General features: G+C 46.0%; 1 protein-coding gene across 1 annotated transcript; it reads left to right on the forward strand.

Annotated features, from left to right (window-relative positions):
* Nucleotides 1-11,892: 11,892 nt before the first annotated feature.
* On the forward strand, nucleotides 11,893-12,562 carry LOC123435817 (histone H2B.1-like). Its single transcript, XM_045115593.1, has one exon. It carries the CDS (start codon nucleotides 11,949-11,951, stop codon nucleotides 12,408-12,410), a length of 462 nt encoding a protein of 153 aa, XP_044971528.1. The 5' UTR covers nucleotides 11,893-11,948; the 3' UTR covers nucleotides 12,411-12,562.
* Nucleotides 12,563-12,999: the final 437 nt, after the last annotated feature.

Here is a 12,999-nt window from a genome sequence, read left to right on the forward strand (position 1 = left end):
GGCCATAATTAATTTAACATACTTGATGAACTGATAATTTATATTTTTTTTATATGTGGATACTATGTAGCTAGCTTGCCAGAATGACTGATCGTCAATGGATGTACACCGGTCACCATAGTTAGAGAGATATGACCGATGAATGGTTGAGCAAAACCTATGAATTCGTTGAAACGACATTTTCTAAAGGCCAGCCAAAAACATGGTGCCCCTGCACTAAGTGCAAGAATTATTCGCGACACACAAAGGATGTAATGGGTAAACACCTGCAGATGCGTGGTTTTACTCCCGGCTATACCTTGTGGACATTTCATGGTGAGTCAGCCCAACGTAACAGAGACGAGGTGTTGCGTCAGCGCACCGATGATTATGGTACAGGGATTGAAGACATGGTGAATGACTTTGATGATGCTCGGAACAAGGACGAAGAGATGGAGGAATCCGCGAAAGCCTTCTATGCCATGTTGGAGTCTTCAAAACGTCCTCTTCACGAGCACACTAAGATTTTTCAGCTAGATGCCATCGCACAAGTAATGGCTCTGAAAGCCCAATTCAACATTGGAAGAGACCTGTTTGACTCAGTGATGACCCTATTTGGGCGCTTTCTACCAGAAGGTCATATTATGCCTTCAAACCTATATGAGTCAGACAAAATCCTTAGTGCACTCAAGATGCCGGATGAGCAGATACATGCTTGTGAGAAGGGATGTGCCTTATTTAGGAAAGAGTATGCGGACGAAACATATTGTCCATTTTGCAAGTCCTCCAGATATATTGAGGTAGAAAACGGTGAAGGTGAGAAGAAGCAGAGCAAAATCCCCGTGGGTGTCCTACGGTATCTGCCGATCCTACCAAGACTTCAATGACTTTACATGCTCGAAGAAACAACAAAACAGATGACATGGCACAAACATGGAATTAGGAAAGAATTATATGAACACGGAGTTCCGATGTTGGTACACCCTTCAGATGGTGACGCATGGAAGGCATTCGATAGTATACATAAGGAAAAAGCTAAAGAACCAAGGAATTGCCGAATCGCCATCAGCCTCGATGGGTTCAATCCTTTTGGTATGACGGCTACCCAATATAGTTGCTGGCCTGTATTTGTCATTCCCCTCAATCTTCCACCATCATCCATTATGCAAAGAAAGCACATATTTTTGACGTTGATAGTTCCAGGGCCAAACTACCCGGGGAAGAATATGAGTGTGTACATGCAACCGCTGATGGATGACTTGAAAGAAGCTTGGGTGAATGGGGTCAACACATACGACGCAGCTAAGAAAGAGAACTTTCAAATGTATGTTTGGTACCAATACTCGTTGCATGATCTGTCGGCATTTGCGCTTTTCGTTGCCTGGTGGGTGCATGGAAGGTTCCCATGCCCACAATGCAAGGTAGCTCTTAAGTTTCATTGGTTGCCGACGGGTGGGAAGTATTCCTGCTTTGACTTGCATAGACAGTTCTTGCCTATGGACCATCCATTCAGAAAAGACAAGAAGAATTTCATGAAAAGTAAAGTTGTCAAACACTCAGCACCACCTGCGCTGACGGGGGTACAAATTAATGAACAATTAAAATCTATGGAGCCTGATCCAAACCGTCCAGGGTATTTCTTGGGTTATAATGAGGAACACGCCTGGACCCACAGGCCATGCATCTGGGATCTCCCCTACTTCGAAGACCTCTTACTTCCACACAACATTGACATGATGCACACTGAAAATAATACCGCCGAGGCCCTTCTTGGCACATTTTTCGGCATTGATAAGGGCAAAGATAATACAAAGGCTAGAGTTGACCAAGAGACTCTGTGTGATAGGCCATCACTAAACATGCGAGAACCAAAAGGAAGAAAAAATTGGTCCAAACCACGTGCCTGGTACAATCTTGAGAAGGGAGCAATAAGGGAAATCCTCTTGTGGGTGCAAAAAAAGTTGTTGTTCCCCGATGGGTATGCTGCGAATCTAGCGAGGGGAGTGAGCATTGAAAAAATGAAAAAAATTGGGCTCAAGAGTCATGATTGGCACATATGGCTTGAGCGGATAATGCCGGTGATGTTGCGCGGCTATATCCCCGAGGCTGAATGGCTAGTATTGGCCGAGTTGAGCTATTTCTTCCATGTTCTTTGTGCTAAAGAGTTGTCGCGTGCCTTGATAGATGACATGGAAGAGTTGGCGCCTGAGTTGCTCTGCAAGTTAGAGAAGATTTTTCCACCGGGCTTCTTTAATCCGATGCAACACACGATTTTGCATCTCCCAACCGAGGCAAGATTGGGTGGCCCTATGCAAAATCGTTGGTGCTACGCAACTGAAAGAATGCAGAAGACACTTCGAGGAAAATGTAAAAATAAACGTAGAATTGAAGCATCGATGGCCGAGGCGTTCATTACCGAGGAGGCGGCAAACTTCGTAACAGCACACTATGATGCCACTATGCACAGCTTGCATAATCCAAAGCCTCGGTACAATCTGGGCGACCCCAAACGACGTGAATCCAATCTCAGCCTCTTCAAAGGGAAGCTCGCACCTTCTGGTGTGGGAAAACCAAAGTTGCTGTGCGTTGAGGAGTGGTGTACACTAACGATGTATATATTGAACAACTTAACAGAAGTTCGGCCATACATCGAGTAAGTGCTCTGTACATTGTTTTGCAACTTTTAACAAGTTTTATGTCTAACAACTATTATTAATTGATACAGTCGATACGCCGAACAATTCTTGAATGGTGTTGCAATCAAAAAAGAATCCATTCTCGAGTATGAACTTCTTGAAAAGACAGGAGGCGGCTATCCCGGTTTCATCTCTTGGTTCAAAAAAATGGTACCTCCCTTATATATAATAAGTGATTTCCTTTGTTGCTATTACTCATGAGTAACACACCAAATTCTATCTTTTCTTAACTTCTAGGCTAATTCAGATGAGCAAGTCGACGATGAATTGAGACAAATAGCTAATGGTTTTGACTTTAAGGTCCGTACATTTCAAAAGTACGACATCAACGGGTATCGCTTTCGTACTGCTAGCAAAGAGCTTTCCATGCCCGGTCGAAAAACAAACAATTCTGGTGTCTCTGCTATAGGAGAGGGAGGTGTCGAGTATTATGGAAGACTTGAAGAAGTCTACGAACTTCATTATTATGGTGAAAATCCTCCGAATGTTGTTGTGTTCAAATGTCATTGGTTCGATCCTACTAAGACAAGACAGACTCATGAACATCTTGGGATTGTCGAAATTCGACAAGACAGGCAGTTAAGCGGTGCCGATGTCTATATTGTGGCTCAACAGGCCACCCAAGTTTTCTATCTGCCATATTGTCGTCAAAGTGTTAAGAACCTGGAAGGTTGGTATGTTGTGTTCGATGTGCCGCCACATCTTAGACCACCTCCCCCAAATGAAGACGATTATGAACCTCAAATTGACCCAATAACATATGATGGAGAAATTCTTCCAAGAATCACGTGGCGTCAGACGTCGTACCCGAAATTGCTCTACGACCACCTTGAACACGGAGGAACAAGACTCACGTGATGATGAGGAAGAAGTGGAAGTAGAAGAAGTTACCAATGCCGATGAGCTATCAATGCTTGATCGGTTACAAAAAGGCCTTCCACATGATGTCCCTGAAACCGATGACGATATCAGTCATGACGACACGTGTGACACTGATGATGATTTTGCTTCAATTGACCATGGAGAAGAGACAGATGATCCAGACTATTAGTACTTTGTATGCATCCAAACATTGTTGTTTAATTATTCAATTATTAGTTGAATTATTCATGTATTTATTATTGTTCATTTAATTATTGTCCTTGAATTTGTACTAATTATTTAACTATTTATTGTTACAGGTGGTGAGACATGGCAGGCGGGGATAAGTTGAGGATAGCACCTCGGCAGCTACGGAGAACTTTGTTGCAGAGCTTTGCCGAGGAGCCCCATGGGAGAGGCGTAGGAAAGAAGAGAGGCAGAGGACGTGGTCATGGGAGAGGGAGGCTGCATGATAGGAGCCAGTCGCCACCACCCTCGGCTACTTCTGTCTCAGCCACTTCACCCTTGCAGACGAGGGTGTCACCGGTGCGGGATCCTCCCGTCCAGGAGCAGACACCGATGTAGGGGGATGAGGCGGAGGGTGCTGAGGCGGAGGCTGAGACGGAGGGGGCTGAGGCGGAGGGTGCTGAGGCGGAGGCTGAGGCGAAGGGTGCTGAGGGGAAGGCAGAGGTGGAGGGGGCTGAGGTAGAGGCTGAGGGGCCTGCCAGCAAGTCGGTCTACCAACGTGGTATGACACGAGTTCCAGACCTATTGGAGTTGCAGCACAGGGCGTTCATTAAGCCAAATGGCGAGAAGTAAGTTGATATATATTGTGTACCTTATATCATTATATTTCACCAAGTAGCTAATGTCTTTGCCTTATCATTTGTAGGGGGTGGGATTACCCGAAGAATACCCGGAATCCAAACTGCCTCCTTGGTGCTTTACTTAGGGAGCACTTCCCCGGGATAGTGCAGTTGCCCGCTGAGGGTATGGTTCCCGAGCCAGGACTCAAGTGGGAGCACTACCAAGCCGCTCTGCTCCCGGAAAACACACATGTCAATCGTGTTGTTTGCGTGAGCATGGCCGACAAGGTGTTGGCTGATTTTTGGGTAACTATTATTTTACCCAATAAAAAGTATACAATGTTATATATTGTTATTTCCTTCCAAATCATTTCACTATTCATCTATGCATCTATTTGGCATAATTGCAGAGTTACTTTAGGGTCGAGGAGGGGACAGAGGAGGCGGCCAAGAAGAACCTCGTGAAAGAGTGCAAGAGTTTATTGAATAACATGAGGCACGAGTTGCGTATTCAGGATGTTCGAGATTGGTACGCCAAGCAAGGGGAGCCGAAGACAAAGACTGAATGTCGAAAGATTTACCTTGATAAGACCGAGTACATGGAGGTATGTACATTCCAAAGATCAATTCTTAGGGCTAGTTAGGTCTATTTAGTTATAATACTTAGTTTCATTCTTCATTAACTTACATTCATATGTGCCCCCGAGATGGTTGGCCGATAAGATGGATTGTTGGGAGATGATAGTGGACAGGTGGTGCACAGAGGCTTGGTTGAGCACCCACACTATGGCCAAGGACCGTCGTGCCCAATTGGTTGGTGTGCCACACCACCAAGGCAATGCCAACATCAAGCAATACGCCAAAAAATGGGTATGTGTTCCTTGTTTTGTTTCATCAATAATTCATTCGTTCATGATTTTTGTTGTACTAATTATTTGTCTTTTCGTGTAGGCCAAACACAATAACCAGCCCGAGCCTCAGGGATACGCCGCGTTTAGCATGGCCCATAAGGGCTCGTACAAGACGGCGAAGGCATAGTTTGAGGGGGACGGGCCGTCGGTGTACACAAGCCTGTCCGCCTACAACAAGATGACGTCTTATTCTGAGGTGGTCAAACAGCTGCGCGGGCCTGACTTTGACCCGAGCCAGAATCCTATCGATCCAGAGGCGTTGATGATCTCTGGTGGCGGTAAGAGTCATGGCACGCTGGCCATGTGTGATGGCTCTGTCCCTATCACTAAGACTCTATCTCAGATCAAGGTGAGGCAAACGAGCTCCGCTCCTGTAATACGGCAACGCGCGAGGCCAGTTGATCTTTCCATCGAGGTTAGTTTTCTTCATTATTTCTTTCGTTCTTTTGTCCCTGGATGGATGATGAAAATTCCTTTTGAGGAGTGGTTGCAGGCCGCACTTATGAAGGAGAGGGAGGCCACCAGGCTCTTGTTGGTGGAGAGGGACCGTAATACGCAGAGGTTGCTTGAGGAGGAGAGGGCACGCAATAATGCCCATGCGAAGGCCATGCACGACTTCGTTGCGGTAAGTCAGTTGTGTGAGAAGCAAGGCTATGTGTGAGACGCAACAAGGCTATTTCTTTGATTCCTCGAAAACTAATTTGCAGGCTATGTGTGAGAAGCAAGGTTTGCCGCCCCCTCCGCCGATGCCTTCTTCGGTGGGAACGGTGAGTTCCCTTTCAATGACCAACCTTGCACGGTCTTATACCATTGTCTGTCGCCGTGCTAACCACATATTTTAACTCTTGCCTTGTTGCAGCATCATTCGAGAGTTGAATCCCACGATCCCTTTACTTCTCCTGGTGAGAGCCCTAGCAACCCAGCGACCAACGGAGATGGAGCTTCTCCTCCGTTTCTTGGCATTCGGTAAGTTATTCCTCTCCTTCTTTTTCTTCTTATTGTTTAGATCAACTTAGATTATGCCATGCTTTAGTTAGCTTAGTAAATTCTAGTTGATATTAGCCATGCTTTAGTTAGCTTAGTAAATTCTAGTTGATATTAGAGCTCAAAAATGACATAATTAGTTTAGAAAGTTTTAAAATAAACCAGAAGAGAAGAACAAACAAGAGATGAAGAAATAAGAGAAGAAGAAAGAGGAGAAAAAAATAACTTCTCTTCTTTCTTTTTCTCCATCTTCTTCTTCTTCTTCTTCTTCTTGTTGTTGTTCTTCTTCTTCTTCTTCTTCCACTTCTTCTTCTTGTTCTTCTTGTTCTTGTTCTTCTTCTTCTTCTTCTTCCACTTCTTCTTCTAATTGCTTAGCTTAATTTAGATAACTTCTTTCTTATTGTATTCTTCTTCTAACTTCTTTCTCATTATGCAGATTTTGATAAAGCAGCATGGCATATGGATGGATGCTCGAGGGACTTTGTAATGCACTTGTGTAGTCTTAGATGAACTTTGTAATGCACTTGTATTTGCGGATGCACTTGTGATGCTTTGTAATACTTTGTGATCTTGTTTTCACTTTAATTACATATATTCGTGTTGTTTGCACTTTGTGATGCACTTGTGTTGTGCTGTTTGCACTTTGTGATGCACTTGTGGTGCTGTTTAGGCGCTGGGCAAATATATATATGTTGTTGTTTGTATCTATGTGTTTGCAAATGCAAGGAATTAACAGAAAACAAATATGAAAAAAAGAAGAGAGGGTCTTTGCCTACAACTTACTGACGGCAACGACTTTGCCGTCGGTGGACTGACGGCAAAGAAGACACGTGGCGGCAACCTGTGTATCTTGGCAACTCTGGGAATACCAAATTTTCCCACATTTTCGGCTTTGCCGTCAGCTGTGCTCCAGCTGTCGGCAAAGAGGGGACCAAGGGGACCCAGGTTTTCGGCGTTGCCGTCAGCTTTGCTATGGCTGTGGGCAAAGAGGGGACACACGAGACCCAGGGTTTCGGCTTTGCCGTCAGCTTTGCTACGGCTGTGGGCAAAGCCTGCCGTTAACCTTCTAACGGGGCTCGGCTTTGAGCCGTTGCTGCCATTGCTCTTTGCCGTCAGCCCGTGCCACAAAGCTGATGGCAAAGTCTTTGCCGTCTGTCGACCTTCAGCTGACGGCCAAGAAGGTGATTGCCGATAAAATCTTGGTCGGTTCCTTTGCCGACAACACACTGACGGCAAAGCCTTTGCCGTCCGTTAAATTGTCCTTTGCCGTCAGCTCTGGCTGTCGGCAAACCAGCAGATTCCAGTAGTGGTGGTGGCGCCTCCGTATCGCAAACGCGACGAAATCTTCTCTTTTTATTTTTTCTAGGACGAAAGTGAACTTATAGAGCTGAGATTGGGGGCGACAGAGCTACGTGGGCCCCACAAGCTTGCCCACCGCCACCAGGGGGGCGGTGCCAGGGCTCGTGGCCCACTGGCCCACCCCCTCAGGTGGATCTTTGCGCAGGTATTTTTCATATTTTCCAAAAATGTTCCCCATAAATTTTCAGGACGTTATGAGAACTTTGATTTCTGCACAAAAATAACACCAAGGCAATTCTGCTGAAAATAGCGTCACTCCAGGTTAGTTCCATTCAAATCATGCAAATTAGAATTCAAAACAAGGGCAAAAGAGTTTGAAAAAGTAGATACGATGGAGGCGTATCAACCCCCGGGAACGTGTTCGACTATCGTCGCCGAAGACCCGTGAACCGACGCCAAGCGAACAACTATCGTCGACGAGACCGGAGATTCCACGACATCCACGACGACCACGACGATCGTTGCTCTCCTACAACGAACCGAAACCCTCCGAATCGCACGCTTCGAAGGTATACCGATGGGACGTGTCGTGAACCGTATGCAAATGTTGTATGAGATGTACCGTATGTTTGCGTCGTATGTTGCCCGTTGCACATTGCCTCTCTTTCGTCACGCCCTCGACACATGGGAACCCGGTAGCGGGATCACCCCATCTTATGTTCGACCGCCTCGGTCCGATGACTTGAGCCATATCATCCAACAAGTTGATGAGTCATCCCAGCAATTTTGGAATCGATTCCTCACTAAGAAAAATCAAATTATCGATTGTTCGGAGGCTGAGGCATTAGCTTCCTTCAGAAACAATATACGAGATGAATGGTTAGCCCGGACGCTCATGACCTTACCTCTCTCATGACCGAGAGGCCGAGAACAATGATATCCCTTACCTCGCTCATGACCCGCTTCTGTGCGGGCGAGGATACTTGGCTAGCCCGTCGGAACAACCCTCATGCAAACCCCATAACTTCTACAGTCCGGAATGGCAATGGAAAGCCACGACGCAACAAGAACAAACGTCGACACAATGGTGGTGAAGCTGAAGACATGACAGTTAATGCCGGAGATAGCAACTCCAGGTCCGGACCGAGAAAAAAACCTTCTGAAGGGAATCGGGATGGGTAGACCACATTATAAAAAATACTAGACATGCCCTACCAGATCCACGACACCCAAAATAAGCCGCTAGTCACACCAACTGTAACTATTGGGTAATCAAACATACGAGCGAAAATATACCCGAGGACCATGAGAAGAATCCCCCCGACAAGGACGATGAAGAACCTCATGGGCCGAACAACTGGGGCCAAAAGCATGTTCCTCTTGAGGTGAAAACCGTGAATATGATCTATGTAACGCACATACCAAAAAGGAGAGGAAACGAGCACTTCACGCCGTGTACGCCATAGAGCGAGTAGACCCAAAGTATAACCCATGATCGGCATGTCTGATCACTTACATCTGCACGGATCACCCAACCAGTATTTGGCATGGGGGTTCGACAACCTTGGTGCTCGACCCCATCATTGATGGGTACCATTTGACTCGACTCCTCATGGACGAAGAAAGTAGCTTCAATCTAATTTACTCACACACAATGAGTAAAATAGGTATTGACCCGTCAAGGATCAAACCCAACACCACCACCTTCAGAGGAATAATTCTTGACATCGAGGCGCGTTGTTCGGGCACCATAACTCTGTAAGTAGTGTTTGGTTCGCCCGATAACTTCCACAATGAAGACTTGATCTTCGACATTGTTCCTTTTCACAACGTGTATCATGCACTCCTCGGTCGTACAACGTTCGCTCGCTTTAAAGCCATTCCCCATTATGCATACGTAAAGCTAAAGATGTCGGGACCTAAGGGTGTCATTATCATCAATGGTAACACTAAGTGACCCCTCCGAACATAGGAACATACGACAGCTTTGGCAGCCGAAGTACAAGCTGGAAATACGACTCCAACATCCCAAGGAACCGTTAAGGAACACAAACGAGCTCGTGCTCTGCCGCAGTTCCGGATCTCTCCCATGATCAAACTAAATAAGGAAACGCTCCACACATCAACACCTCACCACCAGCAAAGTATGTGCCTCAAAGGCACAATTTTGCGCTTATGATACCATGGGAAGCTGTGGGGACCGATTACACGAGACCAGGTGTTTGGCTAAACCGAACTATGGTCATGACTGTCCTCGGACACATGCAAGTACCACATCTTTTAATATAGGAAGAGAACAAAGCATTAACACATCGTGAATACATGAACTTCTCAAATTACGGCAATCACCGAAAAGAATCCCAATTATTGTCAACTTGGGGTATGTGGATGAAGACACACAATAGGTGCATACAACTTGCAAGACAGGGTCCAAATCACTCTTATATTCATGAAAAAATAATAGGTTCACATATGAAATCATGGCACTCGGGCCCTAGTGACAAGCATTAAGCATAGTAAAGTCATAGCAACATAAATCTCAAAACATAATCGATACTAGGGATCAGGCCCTGTCAAATTAACTCAATTACATGATCAATTCCATCCACACCCATCACCGTCCAGTAAGCCTGCAAAGGAATTACTCACTCCCTATGGTGAGCATCATGGAGTAGTTGATGGAGAAGGTTTGGTGATGATGACGGTGACGAACCCCCCTTTTCGGAGCCCAAAACAGACTCTAGATCAGTTCTCTCAAGGAAGAATACGAGGTGGCGGCAACTCCAACTCGTAGATCGCAATGAAAATTCCTCTCTGATTTTTTCTTTGAGTATGTGAATTTATAGGACTAGAAATAGGATAGGAGGAGCCTCGTGGGCCCACTACACAAAAGGGCGCGACCTAGAGGGTGGTTGCGCCCTATTGCCTCGCGGTCCACACAAACCCCCTTTGGTAGGTCTTTGCTTCGTAATTCATTATAATTCGTAGAAAAAAATCATAAAAAGTTTCGTCCAATTATGAGAACTTTTATTTCTACACAAAAACAACATCAATGTATTTGTGCTGAAAACAACGTTAGTCGGGGGTTAGTTTCATTCAACTCATGCAAATTAGAGTTCAAAAAATAAATAAAAATATTTGGAAAAGTAGATACGTTGGAGACGTATCTGCGAGAAAGTTGCTTTGAGGAAGTTGCAGCAACACTTGCGGCAAAGAGAAGCTGCATAACAGGGTGAGGTTGACAAGATTTTGTCGATGGCATCTCAATTCCACATCTGGTTGTCGCACGTGAGGACCTCAAGAAGCTTCGTTGGCGTCATTGTCTCCCCCGACGGCGAGGCGATGATGAGATGGGCCCGACGACCGTAGATCACCCTGGGCGTCTGGGTACCCGAACCCGCTACCCGAACCCGAACCGAACCGAATTACCCATAATGTCGGGTAATTCGGGTATCGGGTAAGGGTTCGGTTCTCATTTCTTGACTATTCGGTTTTCGGGCTAGGGTTCGGGTTCTAGTGTGGAAAACCCGAAATACCTATACTACCCAAATTATTCATACTGTCCAAATTTTTCATGCTATTATTACACTAACTTGTTACCCGTACTAACTAAAATACTCATATTACCAAAAATACCCATACTATCCGAGTTATTCATATCAAAAGTTGATGTATGCTCAGAATATTTTGGGTATTTTGGGTACCCGAATTACCCGAACCAAAATTTTGGATAATTTGGGTCCGGGTATTTTTTTGACAGAAATAATTTTGGTTCCCATTATTGAATACCCGAATTACCCATAAACCGAACTACCCGAACCGAAATAATCAAAATACCCGAATGCCCACGCTGAGCCGTAGAGGTCTCAAGGCCGGAGAGGCGCTCGCAGAGGCAGGCGGCAGCTATAGCGGCGATGCGGGATTTCGGGGTTGACCTAGAAGGACGAAGGGGATGAGTGATTAAATGCTAATGCCTTTATAACGAGCCATCCATGTGCGTCTATTCGCATGGCTTGAGCCTGCCTCGCTAGAAACGACCGAACATCGGTTTTCAATGAATCAAACCTAAAAGTGTTTTAAGAACCGTGTGATAAATGACCAATAATATATATGAATGTAAACCAAACATCTCAACACCAAAACTTATATTCATCCGTTCCGCCTATGTTTTTGCCCCATAGCTATCCGCACCGGAACAAATCAGGATCGTCCAATTTCAATAGCAGCGAACGCTTCACACCGTTCCACGTCACGGATCCGAGCCACTTACCCCTCCACCAATCAGCGCTCACACCTCTCCCTGTATAAACCCACCCGCCCCTCTCCTTCCCGCACATCTCGTTCCAAATATCCCAATCTTTCCCGCACAAACAAACCAGCGCCCCTTCCCTCGCCGCTCCCTCGAAGCAGCGATGCCCCCCAAGGCGGAGAAGAAGCCGGCGGCGAAGAAGCCCGCGGAGGAGGAGCCCGCCACTGAGAAGGCCGAGAAGGTCCCCGCCGGGAAGAAGCCCAAGGCCGAGAAGCGGCTGCCGGCGGGCAAGACCGCCTCCAAGGAGGGCGGCGGCGAGAAGAAGGGCAAGAAGAAGGGCAAGAAGAGCGTGGAGACCTACAAGATCTACATCTTCAAGGTGCTCAAGCAGGTCCACCCCGACATCGGCATCTCCTCCAAGGCCATGTCCATCATGAACTCCTTCATCAACGACATCTTCGAGAAGCTCGCCGGGGAGGCTGCCAAGCTCGCCCGCTACAACAAGAAGCCCACCATCACCTCCCGGGAGATCCAGACCTCCGTCCGCCTCGTCCTCCCTGGGGAGCTCGCCAAGCACGCCGTCTCCGAGGGCACCAAGGCAGTCACAAAGTTCACCTCCTCTTAGATGCATCTCTAGCAACTGTAGTTGGGTGCTGTTTATCTAGAATTTGGGTTGCTCAATGGAAATTGGTGGAGTAGCTGGGTTGGTGATGTTACTGTGTCATGTAACTGATCGATGTGAAATACTAGTATTGGTCTGCTGCATCTTTTGGGAAACCTAGGTTTTGAACTAGTTACTCGTTTTATGCATGTCCTAGTTATTTGACTGATCTCTGTTATGTGACTGTAGTTGATGTTTATGTTCTTGTTACCATATCATTTTGCTTTCGGAAACCTTGAGAATCATATGTCAAATTGGCTGAAGAAACCAGTTTGGTTCCATTTATTGGACATTTCTTGAGAGCCAGCTGCATTGCAGCGATCGATAAGCAATCAGATATTCTGAAAAACAACTACGAATTCGACAGATTTGTACAATTTGTGACATAAAGATACCAAATCTCTAAGAGAAGACTGGTGTTGCAGGCTATGTACACTGGCAATGATGGCATGAACACCTACAACTTCTGTAACTGTCTTTTATCAATGTTTTACAGATATGTAGCAATTCAGAGATCGTTGAACTGCAAGACTGGCTGGTGAGTACATCATTT

The sequence above is a fragment of the Hordeum vulgare genome, chromosome 1H (assembly GCF_904849725.1).
Source record: "Hordeum vulgare subsp. vulgare chromosome 1H, MorexV3_pseudomolecules_assembly, whole genome shotgun sequence".
Lineage (NCBI taxonomy): Eukaryota > Viridiplantae > Streptophyta > Magnoliopsida > Poales > Poaceae > Hordeum > Hordeum vulgare.